Source organism: Microplitis demolitor, chromosome 1 (genome assembly GCF_026212275.2).
Source record: "Microplitis demolitor isolate Queensland-Clemson2020A chromosome 1, iyMicDemo2.1a, whole genome shotgun sequence".
In the NCBI taxonomy this organism is placed as follows: Eukaryota; Metazoa; Arthropoda; class Insecta; order Hymenoptera; family Braconidae; genus Microplitis; species Microplitis demolitor.
The window spans coordinates 1,321,370-1,337,751 of record NC_068545.1 but is presented as its reverse complement, the minus strand read 5'-3'; the positions used below and the strand labels follow the sequence as shown (position 1 = coordinate 1,337,751).

The 16,382-nt window shown below is 33.3% G+C and overlaps 1 protein-coding gene across 1 annotated transcript; it reads right to left on the bottom strand.

The window, feature by feature from the left end:
* Positions 1 to 14,645: 14,645 nt before the first annotated feature.
* On the bottom strand, positions 14,646 to 16,106 carry LOC103570260 (uncharacterized). Its single transcript, XM_008547956.1, has 2 exons — positions 14,700 to 16,106; positions 14,646 to 14,651 (listed from the first exon to the last, which is right to left on the bottom strand). Exons 1-2 carry the CDS (start codon positions 16,104 to 16,106, stop codon positions 14,646 to 14,648), a joined length of 1,413 nt encoding a protein of 470 aa, XP_008546178.1.
* Positions 16,107 to 16,382: the final 276 nt, after the last annotated feature.

Genomic DNA, 16,382 nt, shown 5'->3' with positions numbered 1-16,382 from the left:
ACACATCAAATAACTGCAGTTTCAATCCAACAATTATTTAAATACATTTTTAATTCTTTCAACCCACTAGTCGTTTTGTCTCGCGGTAATTACTCTCCAGATTAAAAATAATAAAAAAAAATTTATCCAGATTTTTAAAACTCCCGGGTCTATTTCAAAATAATTACAAAAATAAATATAGAGCAGAAAAAAAAATTTTAAAAAGTAGGACGTATGCGTGACCTAAATGTATTTGTGAGAATTTCCTTAAAAAATGAATCACTATCGCAAGTTAAAATCTCATGTTCGTGTCAATTAAAAAAAATTCATATGAAAAGTTATTTTTAAAATACTTTTTTTTATGTCTTAGATAAATAATAACAACAATAATAATATTAATAATAACAATAAATAATGTGTTGTATTTTTCAATGAAATATTTCGAATTTCCTGTTGGTAAAAAGTAAAGATAATGTGAAAATGAAATAGAAATTGAATAAAAGCTCTTGGGCATATCAGCCACGTTAAATGTCCTGACAAGATTGTTCGAACGGCTGAAAGTCGAGGTACTGGAGAGACCAAGTAGAACTTGAAGTATAAGTATAAGTAGACATGGACATAGACGTAGACGTAGACGTAGACGTAAAAGTTGTGTAAGAAGAAGAAGAAGAAGGCGGAGGTAAAAGGAGTAGAAGAAAAGTGTGCGAAGAATATTTTATTTTATTTTTTATTTTTTTTTTTAGCACTCCATTTCTCGTCAACTCGTTTTACTCTATCCCACATCTTCTATTCCTCTTACTCTTGTATAACTTTAACAGCAAACCGATGCATTACAGCGAAAATGATTCTTTAAAGAGAGTTCGGAGGAAGGAAATACAGAGAGGACGCCGAAGGGAACGAGGAGGCATATCTCTTCTCAGTTATCTGGGTCACAATGTCTGTAGGAGCTCGTTGTCCTCTTATTTTCTCCCTCACTCGTTCACACTCTCACTCACTTAGTCACCTTTTGGATTGTCTTGCTCTAGTGTGTAAGTACCGACACACTGAAAACTTTTTAAAAACATATTTTTATGTACAAAACAACAAAAATCCCTCTAGTCTTATCTGTCATATTTTTTTTCATCGCGTCTTATTACGTTGTCATATTTTATTTTTTATTACCTAGTTTTGTAACGCCGGTATTTTTAAGTCCTGTTGCTGTGAGCTCAAACAAAAAATCTCGACGAAAATGAAAAAAAAAAAATTTCTTTAATTTTTTTTTTTTTTTTTTTGATGTTCATTTGAAACATTTTCTCTACCAATACAGAGTAGTAATAAAGGCCTTTTCTAAAACAAAGAAAATTTTACTAGCCTGAAATCAACATGCAAATGAGGAAACTTTCACATGAGTTATTTTGAATTACGAATATACTGACGGACTTTAAGATATATATATATATATATATTTTAATAATAAAAATAATTTTCTCTTAGAATTCTCATTGGTTAGAAAAAAAAGGATTATAAATTTTTAATCAAAAAAGTTTGACTTGAAAATTAAAAAAGTTGACTTGATTGTTTTACCTCTTTTGTGGTTAATTGGAAGAAAATTATTGGAAAAGGGTGTACTCGATAAACATCATCGATTGACTCATGAATATCTTTTTGAACAAAAGAATTATTTTTGAGCCGGTTGTCAGAGGCATTAAATTCAGACAAAGATTTTCCGAGCGAATTTACATGCATACATAGAAAAATATGAAAGAAGTCGATAGTACTAATTAATCGAATCGATATAAATATTTCTAGCAAACAATAATTTGAATATCGTGGAAGAAAAAAATAGCGAAAGCGTAACTCAATAATCACGCGAGTGACTTTTGAATATTCATACCGTCTGTTAAAGTTCTGTCGTGTTTTATTTTTATTTGTAGAAATACAATTTCTGGTAGAAACAGAAGCAGAAACTCCATTATATATAGAGGAATGACGGGCGAAACACGACCGGGTGGGTAAAAAAACGAAGTACTCCAGAAATTTGGTAGAAATTTTTTTTTTCCAAAATTTTTTTTACTCGTCGCCATTTGCGACTCTTATAATTATTTCTGTACAATTTCGCGTGTTTCAAATTTTCTTTTTCGGAAATTTTTTAGTCGATTCAGTGAATAGTTGGTCACAAAAAATACACACAGTGACTTCTTCGCTATATTTTCAAATTTCATATAAATTACTTATCTTCAATTATTTTTTTTTCAACACTAAAAAATTAGGGAATGAACGCGGATTAAATCTAGTGGTCCTTTTTTGTCTTCCCTTCCCCTATACACAGCAGTAAAAGCATTCATCAGTATTACGTTCTTAAGCAGATCAACAGATTACTTGTACTTTTACTTATCCGCGTCCAGTTAAATCTTTTATCAAAATCTATTCTGCAAGACCATCTATATCTATCTAAATTTTTATCTGTATCTATACCTAAAAGTACATAAGACGGCTTAAACGGCAGATCGACTCTCGAATCAGCATATATCGAACTCTCGATTTTCCTTGGCCTTCACTCCGTCGTCTTTCACCTCGAAAAAATTCCCAACTTCTTATTTTATAACTTGTCTTATAAGCGATCTTGTTGTTCGGATTCATACAAGAGTGGAAACCGATTCCTAGAGAGAGATTGAGGACACGCGATTTGTTGAACGTCTAGCAGCAAGTTGTTAGATCGACCCATTTTCACCAAGTACGAGCATTCGAGTGTCCTTTTCTCTTTTATTTCCTTCACTACTCTTTATTCTTAACTTTTACCCCCTTCTCCCCCTACCGCTTTCTAAGGCGTTCTTATTGTCGAGTAACCTACTTAGGGGATGGAAAAATTTGAAAGACGCTGTCGAACCACCGGAAAAACAGCCAATAGTACAAATACCCTAAGTCAATAGAGTATTTATAAATAAATACACTTATATATTTATAGATATTCTAAATAAATATCGAAGACAAGAGGAAATAACCTGAGAATTATTGTGCAATGGATCTTCATTATAACTTCAGGCTACAAGTCCTTTATCGTATGACAGCTAACGTTTTCTCTTCATCCTCTAGATCAACGACAAACGTCTCTTTCATATTATATGAGCATATATATATCTATATATATGTATATTGATCGTTATACCAACCCAACTAGCGGATTGTTATTTAGTAACTCTATTTCCTCTAGTGAAAGTAGGCCACGTGCTAATAAAAAGCTTCTTTCAGTCATAAAACGACTACGACATAAGTCATTCCAGATGTTATATATATATATATATATGTATACATATAAGTTGTAAATTAACATGTTGAATATACAGAGCTCTTGACCTTTTACTTTTCATCATTATTAATATCTCATTTCTATCATTACATAAAGAAAGAACTCAGGATTTGAATTATTAATTTATGGACTTTAACGGAAGTTAAATTTAAAATTTAATTATGTTGAGAAAAAAAATAAATGAAAATTATAGTTTAAATTTAAATTTAAATAATGAGAAATAGTAAAAAATAATAATTTTCAGTAAATTCTGTACGTCAAGTTGACTTATGAATATTACATAATATTTTGATGAAAAATATATATTTTTTTTAAAAATTCTCATTAAAAAAAGTAATTCAGTCTTTTTAAATTCACACTTGGATTATTTTTCCAGCGAACATTTAATTCTGTGTTCTCGTGTAATAAATGTTTTTTTAATTAAAAAAAGTAATTTAAATTATTACTTTTTTTGTTGTAATCTAAATTAATATTTAATTGGAAAAAATGTTAGATTGTTTTTTTGAGATTAAAAAAATTTGTTGAAAGGAATCGATTTGCTTGAGAAATTGAAGGATAAGTATTCTGATGTGTGTTTAGTTGAGACGTGATAACTTGGGAATATATTTTTAAAATTGAACAGGAGAAAAATGTTAAGGCGGTAGGGTGAGATACAATCGATCAAGAATGAAGATGGGAAAATATGTAGATAAAAAATTTGTAGCGAGATTTAAAGGAAATTTGCAAGGAAAATGTAAGCTCGAGAATGCCGTTAGCAGTTTACGTAAAGAATATGATGTTGCAATTTAAATAAACGTCTTAAAGATAATTTTAAAAATAAATCAAATCAAACATTAATTATAAAACGAGATATTAAACGGCTGACTAGTGATTTTACTGATAATATTTATTTCGATGGTAGTATTATTAAATTACCAGATAAATTACATGAGAGCTTGAGTATTTTGAAGCAGCACATTGAGGCTGATAACTCCAATGAAAAAGGCTCCACTGATTTAAATGACAATGATTATGATAATTTAAAAGATAAAATAGATAATATTACTAAAACATTTAATCATTCAGATAATGATCAGTCAATAAAATCAATGACAAGCGAAAATAAAGATTTAGCAGCCATGAGTGCCGATCGCGCGATCCTCCAAGAGTTCAAACAAAATTCCGAAGCGGCTTTCAAATCATTTAACAAAAATCACACCAGTTGTGTATCAAAAAAATTTGACACACGATTTTTTGACAACGAAAGTGGGTTTATAAGCGACGCTAATGATTCATCAGTAAAATCACCCAATGACAATAATTATCATCCATTTGATAGCATTCCAACTTATTTAAATAAAATAAAATCACATTCACCCAAGCATACCGATTTTAATAATGACTGTAAACCCGATAATGATGATCACAAAAATAAACATAATGATAATCGGCACAACGTTTTATCTAAATACCACAGCGATAAATCACGCCAAAGGTATTTATTACTAATCTATCAAAAAATAATATAAATATTTTTTAATTAACAATTGATAATTTTTTGGAAATATTCAATTCATGCAGAATTTCTGCGAACGTAATTAATTACTGCATGTATTATAAATCTACAAAAAAAACTTACATTGGGTAAAACAATTTCGTCCCAAGTCCACGTTTTAAAAATTTTTTTTTCATCTTTAAGAACACTTTTAATCTCATCAATTCTTTCAATATAAAGCCACCACAGATCTCGCTTACTGTCAGTGTGAGCCGAATTAAACCTGCAATACCTTCTCGCTCTATAGTAAGCGCGATCACACCTTTTACGCACAAACGACAAGGTGGCATCGTCAGTGAAAGTATGTAAAAGTGACATATCGATTCCACGACAATTCTTTCCGGTGCACAATAATAACGACGACAATACCAAGAACTAGTGGCATAGCATAAAGACTTGCGGTTTCAACTCATCATCAACGTTTTGTCACTTCCGGATGTGTTTTCCGTTGTTTTATTTAAAAAACTTCTCTTTACTTTTCATTTTCATTTTTTTTCATTTTTTGACACACGTGCGTTCTATTAGACTTTGAAAGCATAGTTATTGTTGACGATAGCAGACGACAAATGCCGCGAGATATCAACGCGCTACAACTCAATGCATACCACAGCCACACGATTTATTCTTGACGTCTGTCCATTGTCAACTGCTATGACGAAGTGAAGAGCAGTAAAGTGAAGTGAATAATGATACCATATCATTGCCATTGCCTCGCTTAGTATCACACCATTGTGAGCTAAATAGTAAATTGACGTCCATAAATGTGTACTTACATTTACATTTACATCAACATCAGCCGCCCTATACTTATACATATATGTATATGATATTTGTATATGGTTGTATCCATTTAGATGAGGCCAATGATAACGTCAAGAAGGTTGTTTGTGGTTCAACCATGACCGAATCGTAATTCTCGAGTGGAACCTGTTGCAAAAAGTCAAGAAGAGCAACAAGTCCAAATATACCCGGGGTATTGCTACTAGCGGGGGAGTTTAAACCACATATATATAAGAGGATAAATATACATCTAACAATAATATTTATCGGGCAGTAGTTGTTCATTGTCGGACATGAATGACGTGTTGATATTGATTTGTCAAGGTTGACGTTTTATAGATTTTATTTAGTTTATAAACATGTGCGGACTGTCAATGAACATTTTAATAATTTGTAACATCTTTTAGGTCAATATTGCACAGCCATTGACAGCTGGCGGTACTGACTATTTGCTAAATGACTATGGATTGTACAAATTTAATTTATGCTCAAGTAGATTAAATTGATCGGAAATGGTGTCAGCTTATATCGTTCTGTTGATAACTGGTGTGTGTGTACGTGAAGCGGATGCGACATTTTTTGAATTAGAAATTTTTTTTTGCCGCCTTATTATTTGAATTTTTTTTCGAAAGTAAAAAATAAAGTGAGGCCTATAAAAATTAATTAATTATTTTTTTTAAGACGAACTAATAAGCTTGAAAAATTAACGGCTACAAAATGTCAAAATATTGAAAAAAAAAAAAAAATTTACATAATTATGATACTCGAGAAAGTAATGTCAATCAAAAATATATAAATTACTCGAAAAAAAATTTTGCGCTGTCCAGTTTCCCCCAGAAAAATCTAAAAATACCTCAAGTCACAAAAACTCTCATAAAAAAAAAAAAAAAAATATGTTTTGACAAAAATTTTACGGCTGTTTGCTCCAGGTAGCCAACTTCCCCTCTATCTCTTGAATTTCGGAAGTAAACATTTTTTTTTAAAAAAAGTATTTTGTATTTCCTCAAGTGGAATCTCATTTCGCCTCAAATTCCTAATATACATATATATGTAGATATGTTTGAATAGATAGATGCATTTAGAGGTAATATAAGCATGCAAATGAAATTGCAAATAGTTCTACAAACCGATTACCCAGTCGAGAGCCCAGGGTGCATTGCGTGTCGGTGGCTGTCCGCGAAATCATGAACACCCCAATCAACTTGCCAGCAATTTATACCGTCTAGTCAGTCCAGCCTTGTTTGTATTCGCCAGAATCCCAAGACGTAAGCTAATTACTGCTATCGACTAATAATTAAACCAAAAGGTAACGCTAACTGATTTAAATTAAACTATCAGAATGTTACGTTCACATCCACATTGTCATTAAATGCAGCTCGACAAATACCCGGGAGCTTACAGATTTAAATAAAAACTTTTGCTTCAGCATGAAAACAAAGTCTGACCAACAGTAATCCAGTACTACTTCCAGCTTTAAAACATCGGTTACAATGTCTGTGGGTCATACAAACGAGCTGATTTCAGTGACACAGATACAAACGTCATGCCCATGTGTGCTGTGTTGAACCAGTGTTTTGTGTTACCAGTCCCTACATGCATACGAAGGGAGACCGCACAAGAGAAACTGAAAATTTTTGCCGTGATTGCAGACTGAGGTACCAGGACTCGAGCAGACTGGCGACTTGCCAGCGCCGATAACGTTTTGTGAATCTACATATGGTCTGGGGTTTTATCCTGTGAACATCCGGCACATGTTTGCTCTCATATATATCAGCTACTGGCTTTACTACCAGTACTTTTACACCAACTACTGCCAATACACTCCCAACACTCGTCAGCTTCCTGGTCTCTGAGATCAAGATCTCAATGGAGACTCTCTGGTTCCAAGCTTATATATTTTATTTATTTATTTATTTATTTATCTGACGTACTGATCTATGACTTTTTTAGTCATTTAGCTCAGTAAAATGTTGAGTAGAAGTAGTGCCGCATTGCTACGTCAGCAATTTTTTTTTATTACTTTATCAAAGCTTTTAAGAGCGCGATTACTGATTCGAGCTCTGAGTTTTTAGGATTGAAGTCAAGTCAAACGTGCTTTTTAAATTACATTAAAAGTGTAATTAAAAAAATTAATTGTCTCGTCTCTGTAATCGAGAGAAGGAAGTCGGTCGTTTTGGTACTCCTACTCGTGCTCACACTTGTGCCAGTTCTCGTGCTCGAGCTCGAGTTTAAATGTCGTTGTCGTCAATTGGCACGTGCTGGTTTATGCTTATTAGAAGTGGAGTAAGAATTTATTTGGCATTAGATGGAATTACTGTAGACACGTAGGGAACCTCTGTCGTGATTAACTTGTAGCTTTATCGGGATGTACCCTCTCTCAGCCTAATGGCTGACAATTTGCATAATCTCTAAAGCCAGAGGTTTATTCACCTTAAATGCTCGCAATATCGACGGCTTGTCGATTTGTGCGACAAGTTCTGAAACAAGACTTGTAATAATATTTGTGCCGAGCATTGCTTTAAGTGCTTACAGTTATAGCTGGTGTCGCTATTTATAATACATAAATATAAATATTGTTAAATATATATGGGTGTATAGAGTTTGAATAATTAAATGAGTTTGAGTAAAATGATGTAAAAAAAGTGCAAGGACAAAGTATGTACCGGTGTGTATGTACAACTATACTTATACTCAATGCTTGATGAACATACTTTGTACTTTGTACTGTATACTGTGTACTGTATAACCAAGTAAAGTGTATATGCCGCTTGATGCGGCACGATATCATGACGTCATGTCCGCACGCGTACTCGTGTTTGCCTCTATAAAACATCGATATTTTTCCCTTGCGCGCGAGCTTGCGACGTGACCTCAGAAATCCAAGTGTTGCTGCTGCATAAACTTATTTATTATTATTATTATTATTATTATTATTATTATTATTATTATTATTATTATTATTATTATTATTATTATTATTATTATTATTATTATTATTATTATTATCATTATTATTATTATTATTATTACACTGTAAAAAAAGAGGTGTTAAAAATAAACTCAATTTAACACCACGTGGTGTTAAAATAAAATAATAACGGTGTAGGCGGTGTTAAAACGGTGTAAAAAAAAATTAATGAATATTATCGGGAGGAAATTTCAATTTTGGAAATTTCAATGTACTTATTTATGTGATACGTAATTTATTTAAAAATTACACAATTTTACGTCTGCTATTTTAATTACCAATAATTTAATTAATTAATAAAAACACTGTGTTAATTACAGTGACCGAGTAAATAAAAATAATCAAAAAATTCGAATATTTCGGTGTTTAAATTTAACACCTACCACTTTCACCCTTTTTTTTACAGGGTATTATTACTGTAGTTGTGAAAAATTTCAATAACTATGGGAAAATAATAAATAATAAATGTTAGTAATTTATTTTTTTGTAAAAAAAATTAAAATCAAGATTTTAATCCCGCTGGAAGGTTAGTGTAGTCCAGTACCGTAAATAATGTATGAAAAGTACATGATACCCAGTGGATTTACCCGAGTTTCAGGCTTCTTCCTCTATTCGGGTTTACCACCTCGTGCAGTGTACGAGTAATTTGAGGAACAGAGCTTCTGTACTCCCACTCGACTGCCCTGTAGAAAGAAGCCTCCGAATGTAAGATGTAAGACTCGAGCCCGAGAGCTACAAGATTGCTGCGCACCTTCTTCACCTTAAATTATTTAAAAAAAACCCAGCGCCCATTTTATTTCGCTGTCTATATTTACGGCGTTTCCATCTCACTCTCACGTTCTCCCTCCAATTTATTTTTATTATTTCAACTTATCAATATTTTACGAAAGCACGTATATATATATATATATAAATATATTGTTATCGCAACCCGCAGACTATTTTATACACGGCATTAAGTGCGCCACACTACATTCGGTTTATATATATTATACCAGGCATCGAGAAACGTCTCTATTTCATGATAAAAAACAAGTTCCGTCAGAAAAGCTCTCAGCTTTCTTCAATCTATCGATATCCGATCCAAACTAATTCCAAATATTTTTCTTTCTCTTCCTTCCCTTACTTTCCCTTCTCTAATTCAATTTAATTTACTTTTTTATTACTCCAGCAAATTAACTCAGTATATTAATCTTTGACTCGTCTCACAGAATAAACACGACTAGTAATATCGAAAAGTTCAATTGCCACCAGGAAATTGGTTAAATCTTTTAAACCGATCGATTAATCGATACGGGCATTAAAACTCAATGTGTTGCTACTTTTAACACATACTAGATTTCAAATCCAATGTACACATTTATAAATACATACAATGATAAAGGTGACTTATATATATATATACTTAACGGACAGTATAACGTCCCACATATAAAAGTTTTCCTAGCAGCTATCCATCACCTGGTGCTCGCACGAACGCTCCGGAAACTGTGTCGACCATTATTGGGTCATCATCGAGCTTTGTGACTCAGTCTTTTTCCCTCGGTCTCTCTCGGGTTGATGTTATGGCTCTGGTCTTTGCATTTTCCGACTTGTTCCCAAGTAACAGATCAATTCCAATCAGCACCGGCTGAAACAGTTGTAGCAGCAGCAGCAGCTACACCAGCAGCAGTAACAGGAACTGTGGGAAAATTTCTCAATCGGCGATGCTACAACGCCCGCGCAACCTGACCCACTTGGGATTCACAATTGCCGACGTCTCAAAGGCAACACGAACAATCTGATTCAATGGACAGTCAACAAGTCCTTATTACTTTATATACTATTTATTTAAATATATTTTTCCATTTAGTTATATTTTTATTGTTATTATTATTATTATTTTTTATTTATTTAGTCGACTTGGTTACTTTTTAAAATTGTGTGAACTTTGATAGTGATGAAAAAAAGCAGGCCATGGACTCGGTTAAATATTCAGGTGTGCTTTCATCCTACGATGTTTGCCGAGCGATCTTCGTCTCGAGCTTAATGTCAGCGTGTGAAAGAAGTCGTTTTAGTTGGGGATAGAGTAAAGCAAAGTACAAAGTACCTGCTTTGTTTTTAGTTTTTGGAAATTGAATGGGAATTTTTTTAGTTAAATGCGGCAGTTAACTAATAATGACCTTTGGTTACTGGTTTTCGATGGATATTATAATCCCCGTGAGTAAACTCATGTGTCATTGTAAATGCGGATGGCAGACGCAGTGCGGTAACACACACGTTTCTCCACATACTGGAATTGCACATATTATATTTGCAATTCAACATCAGCATCACCTCGTATATAATAAATTATATCCTTTTTGTATAATTTTAGCTGATCATATACACCTGCTATATCCTAAATAATAATAATAATAATAGTAATAATAATAATAATAATAATAATAATAATAATAATAATAATAATAATAAAAATAAAAATGAAATGATGTAGAATAATTCGGTTACAATAATTGCAGAACTAAAAAAAAAATTAATTTTTATTTATGCCTAAAAAAAGAGGGCAAAACGGACTCTCTAAAAAATAAACATCAATAGTATGACTTTTTTTTTTATTAGTCCTACTTTTTTAGCCTTTAAGTAAACATTCAGTATTAATATGACCCAGCAAAAAAAAAAAATTTTAATCTGAGGCAAAATGGGCTGCTATAATAAATTTTATCGACCTCAAATTTATTACTTTGCTCAATTTTATCCGTGAAATTTTTGATGGCCCATGTCACCCCACTAGCTTTGTCTCCATAATTTAAAAAAAAAATCAATCCATCTCATAGTTTCTATTAAAGAAAATTTTACTCCTCTTTTCTAACACAATACTCGATATAAATTATTTGCCAATAAATTGTACAAATAAAAATAATAATAATAAATAAGAATAAATAATAGGTAGTAAAAATATAAAATAAAAAAAGTAATAACAATATATCGTAGTTGTTTTATGGCCAATAGCCAATTTATGAACAAGACTTGTAGATTTTAAAATTTTATCAAGTTAAACATATATATATATATATGTGTAGAACAAGTGATAGGAGTAAAGTGGATGAGTGTTGGCAAGGGGAAGTAAAGTCGTGGTATTTGTTTCACTAGTGATATATATATACAACTACAGACATACGTTATATACTTATACTATTTTTATTTGGCTGTTGGCTCAACTTTATATGCGAGAAAATGGATAATAACAAAAAAGTTTAGCTCGAATATAAAGCAGAATACTTGAGATAATCAATACTTTTTATAACAGCATACTACCAATCCAGCCTATATATTTTGCGGTGTTTAATATTCGCTAAATGATCAACGAGCAACATGTGTATTCGCGAAATTCATATACATATATATTTTTTATTATTTTATATCCATTTTATAATGCTATTACTCATGCACACACACGTACCCACACCTCCATACTTTTGCCATTACCATTATTATTATTTTTGTGATAGAATAGAAACAGAATAAACCAAATGAGTCGTCGAATAGTCAATTTGTTATTTTTTAAAAAGTGATACGATTTACCAAATGGGAAGTGACATATTTCCGCTAACATTTTCTCGCCATTTCGTCTGCTCACACACCCCCACATGCCAAAAATATATATGACACACACCTATCCTGGACATCTATAACACTCTCATCCGAGCAGAAACATTGCGGATTTATTGTGGAATAAAATACCAGATTTATTTCACATATTAAATTGTCAGCGATTCCATTCAACCACATACATTTTATCTTTTACATTACCCGATTATTCATCCGTTAAAAACATTCCGTTAATTATTATAAATATTATTATTATTTTTTACACAATACTGAGGATCATTTTCGCGATTTTATCTAGTGTGGAATAGGACAATATTCGTGACTTGCATCAATAAAATAATGCCTCTGGCCACAAGTCAAGGTGTCGACATATATATAAATATATACATATGTAGGCAAATCATTGGGTGTATTATTGGCTTAGCTATATGTGAATATAGAATTCAAATATGTTCGCTTCACTTATTCATTTGTATATTATATATATATACATATATATAGAATGAAAATCTGCAGCTACTGAGTCTTTTCACACGCGTTTCCGACGCGATTTCTTCAATAGCGAATATAACGCCCCTATATTGCGGTATACATTTTTTTTTTGTTTTTTTTTTTTTTTTTTTTTTTTTTATTCTCGAGTTACTAAAAGTCGACTTTTCTGTGTGAATGGTGCAATGTGGATCTTAACTGCAACGTTTGGAATGAGCTCACTGCGGCAGGAAAAATTGAAAAGAGCAAAACGTAATACTTTTAATATACATGTATATATATATATATATATATATTTATATAGATATATAACGTCAGATACGGTTGGTTGAGTATTTATCCAAAGAGAAAAGAGAGTTAAATAGTAATATTTAAGCTTTATAAAAGATCAAATGAATATGATACTCTGAATTTAATGCATCATTACTATCTAGATGAAATGAATATCGCTGAAATTGGGACAATGGTATATTGGAGTAAAGAATCTGGATACTCGTTAAATCATAGCGCTATTTCCACCCTACTTTAGCTGGGGTTTCATTATTATTTTTTTTTATCTCTTTTTCTTTGTTATAAAATAGTTGGTAGAAAAAAGTATATAAAAAAAAAAAAAAAAAAAAAAAAAAAAAATGGCCCCTCGGACAATGAAGTCGCGGATGAAAAATTTAACAATCTTCGCGGTTTTCTCACAAGTTGTATATTTATAAGAAAGTGAATTAAGTGCCTCGAGTAAATTAATTAGATATTTTATTGGTTTTGAATTTTATTGGACACTTGTTTTACACATTGTAAAAAATCGGGAGTGAATTCAGTGAGTACGAATTTTACTTAAATCTGCAATAAGCAGTCATTCGCTTCGCAAATTTTTTACAGTGTAAAGGACAAGGGAAGGGCAGCAAAATGGGATAATTAAGGAAATACAAAATTTTCGGGGACTCAAAAACGTCAAATCTCTTTTTTTATGATATTCAAAATAAATAGAAAAAATTTCCGGTTGCCGTAAAAAAAAAAATTCATCATTCGCGGGCAAAATGGATACCCTCTAAAAAAGGTAGAAAAAAAATTTTTGATACTAAATAAAATTTATGAAATTGAATTTTCTTGTAAGAAATTTTCATAAAGAAAAATTATATTTCACATAGGGTAGAAGTACTATATGTGGTCACTGCTCCACTTTTGGACATTAAATACTTTATTTTAATTAATGAAAAAGTATAAAATAAAATTTCCATTTTAATAGTAGGACAGAAGTATCTTTGAACGAATTTTAAAAATTAATTTCGTCATTGCGCCTTTCACTAATTATTTTTAACGACTGACACTCGATTTTTGAAAAAGTTCAACAGAAAAAATTCAAAATAATGCTCAATTATATTTACAAAATTTTGGAATGTTTAAAAAACGGGTACCAATTTCGCCCTCCCCCTATTTTTATTTATGAATATTTTTTAAGTGGTTAAGAAGCTTACATGATTATTTTGAGCCTTTATAAAATTTTTGAACACAAAAAAAACCCGTTAGGCCGCTTACATATTTATTTTTATTTTTTTAATCTTACCTACGCATTTATGGATTACGGAAACGAAATCCCCGAGCCTGCTCAAGTTCGGGTTTTATAAATTATTCTACTGGGATATTGATAACAAAAAAGAAGTTATTAAAAGCCGCTAATTGAAAAATTTAATAAACTAAAAAAAAAGTGAATAAATAAATAATTAAAATGATAAATTTTTAATCAAGAATAAAAATTGTCTATTAATTTTTACACTTCTGGTGTATAAAAAATTCAAATAATTATTTCATGCCCGAGTTTCTGCTTTATGAAATTATTCAAATAAATTTATACACAGTGTGTTTATAAAAAAATAACTCAGTATTAAATTAAAATAAACACGCTAAGTGTGCATACAGGCATTTTATATTTAGCTAAAAATGAAACCGCAATTTTTTATTGAATTTAAAATAAAGACGTCTTTAAAAGTAAATGGCGGAGTAACTAAAAGTTAAAAAAAAAATTCTCATATCTGCAAAATAGTCGATAATAAAATAAAAAAAAAAAAGGTAGACTTTACCTCGTCGTAGATAAAATTATCAATCTCTTCAAGTGGCCTGCCATAAAGCCCGGACGGAAAAGGCTCGAACTTATTGGGAAGCACGGCGCCATCCTCGACAGAAGTTTTTCTCCTCGGCTGAAACCCGTACTCCCTTACAAGCTGGACAGTCCTGCTTTCAAGTCTGTCAAGACTTTCTTTAGTGAATGGTTTAACAGTTTGCTTGCCAGATTTAGGTCCAGTGTAACCAAAACCACTGCTACTGACACTAGCACCTGCACCACCAGCACCACCAATACCACTAGCACTACGATAATCACCAGCACTGGCACAAGGATCATCACCAGGTGTATTGTCACCTCCAGCCTTATCCTCGTCATAATCCTCCTCCTCGTCTTCCTCCTCGTTGTCACCCACGTCCCCGGCAGTTTGCTGCGGCGTGCCGAGAGTGTCAACCTGGATCTCAGCACTGGCTGAGTCCCCAGTACCCGAGTCAGCAGAGGTGCCAGCAGTGCCCACCAACGGAGGTCTCAGTCTCGTGCTGTCCTGGGACCGGAACCGCGACTTGACTCTGACCTCTCCACCTTTGTCCAGGTCATCAACAGCACGATCCATCGGATGAGGCTCATCGTCATCCAGCGTTTGCTGAGATCGTGGCAAGCATCGCGGAAACAGCCCTGAGAAATCCGACTCGTGGTCAATTTTATCAGCTCGCTTCCCCTCGTCTCTCCTCTCGCTCACGTCAGTCTCCAGAACAATGTCCGGCTCCGAATCATCAGCGTACTGACGTATCGTCCTCTCGGAACTGTCTTCCTGGTCAAAAACCTCGTAGCCACTGGGTGAGAGCCTCGAGGAGTCGTCCTCCGAGTGCTCGTTGCTGTTCTGTGAGGATCTTCCACGTGGGTCATCAAGCTCCTCGTGTCGATCATCCATCTCGGTTCTCTCTCTGCCACTACTCCTCCTATCATCTCCAGTATCAGCAGACCTCCGAAGACGTTCGGCCTCTTCCTGCCGACGTCTTCTCAACTCCCTCGAGCTCCTCGTACTCTGACTGAACCTCCTGCCCGACAGAGATGTTCTCGTAGATATTGAGTATGTTGTGGATGATGGTGACGTAGAAGATGATGATGACTGGGACGCACCTTCTCTTCCACTCGCAGTAATACCAGCAGTAGTTTCAGCTGTAGTTGTAGTCGTAGTTGAAGTTGTAGCTGTGGTAGTATCAGTATTAGATGAACTTGGACTGCCAGAAAGTCCATAAATATCCTCTTCAACGAAGCAATCCAACTCCTGGCGACTTAAATTCTTAACATATACTCCAATAACTCTTGGACGATTCACAAATCCATTGTCCTCTGACCCACCGCTCGAGGGACTTGGAGGAGCTCTTCCATTGGACCCCTCGCCCCCGGCTCGTCGAGATGTCATTGGGTCTGCACACTCGAGCTCGTCCTCATCCACACATGTCCTTCCATCTTCTTAACAATAATCATTTCTATTTCACTAACAAATGTCCTTTCTACACTCGTTATTTTAACTATCCTCGTCATCACCAACATCACAACCGCCAGGAACATCAGCATCCTCTTCCCAAACTATTTTTCACTCCCGAAATTTTCAAACCGATGTCCCGGGTCCTCGACCTCGACAGCACAGGCACCGCGACCTCGAGCCGCTCGCCAAGATATTCCAGCTCGCATCGGA

Excerpts from the sequence above, each read along its gene's own strand:
- LOC103570260 (XM_008547956.1), bottom strand. The coding sequence starts at position 16,106 with ATGACATCTCGACGAGCCGGGGGCGAGGGGTCCAATGGAAGAGCTCCT.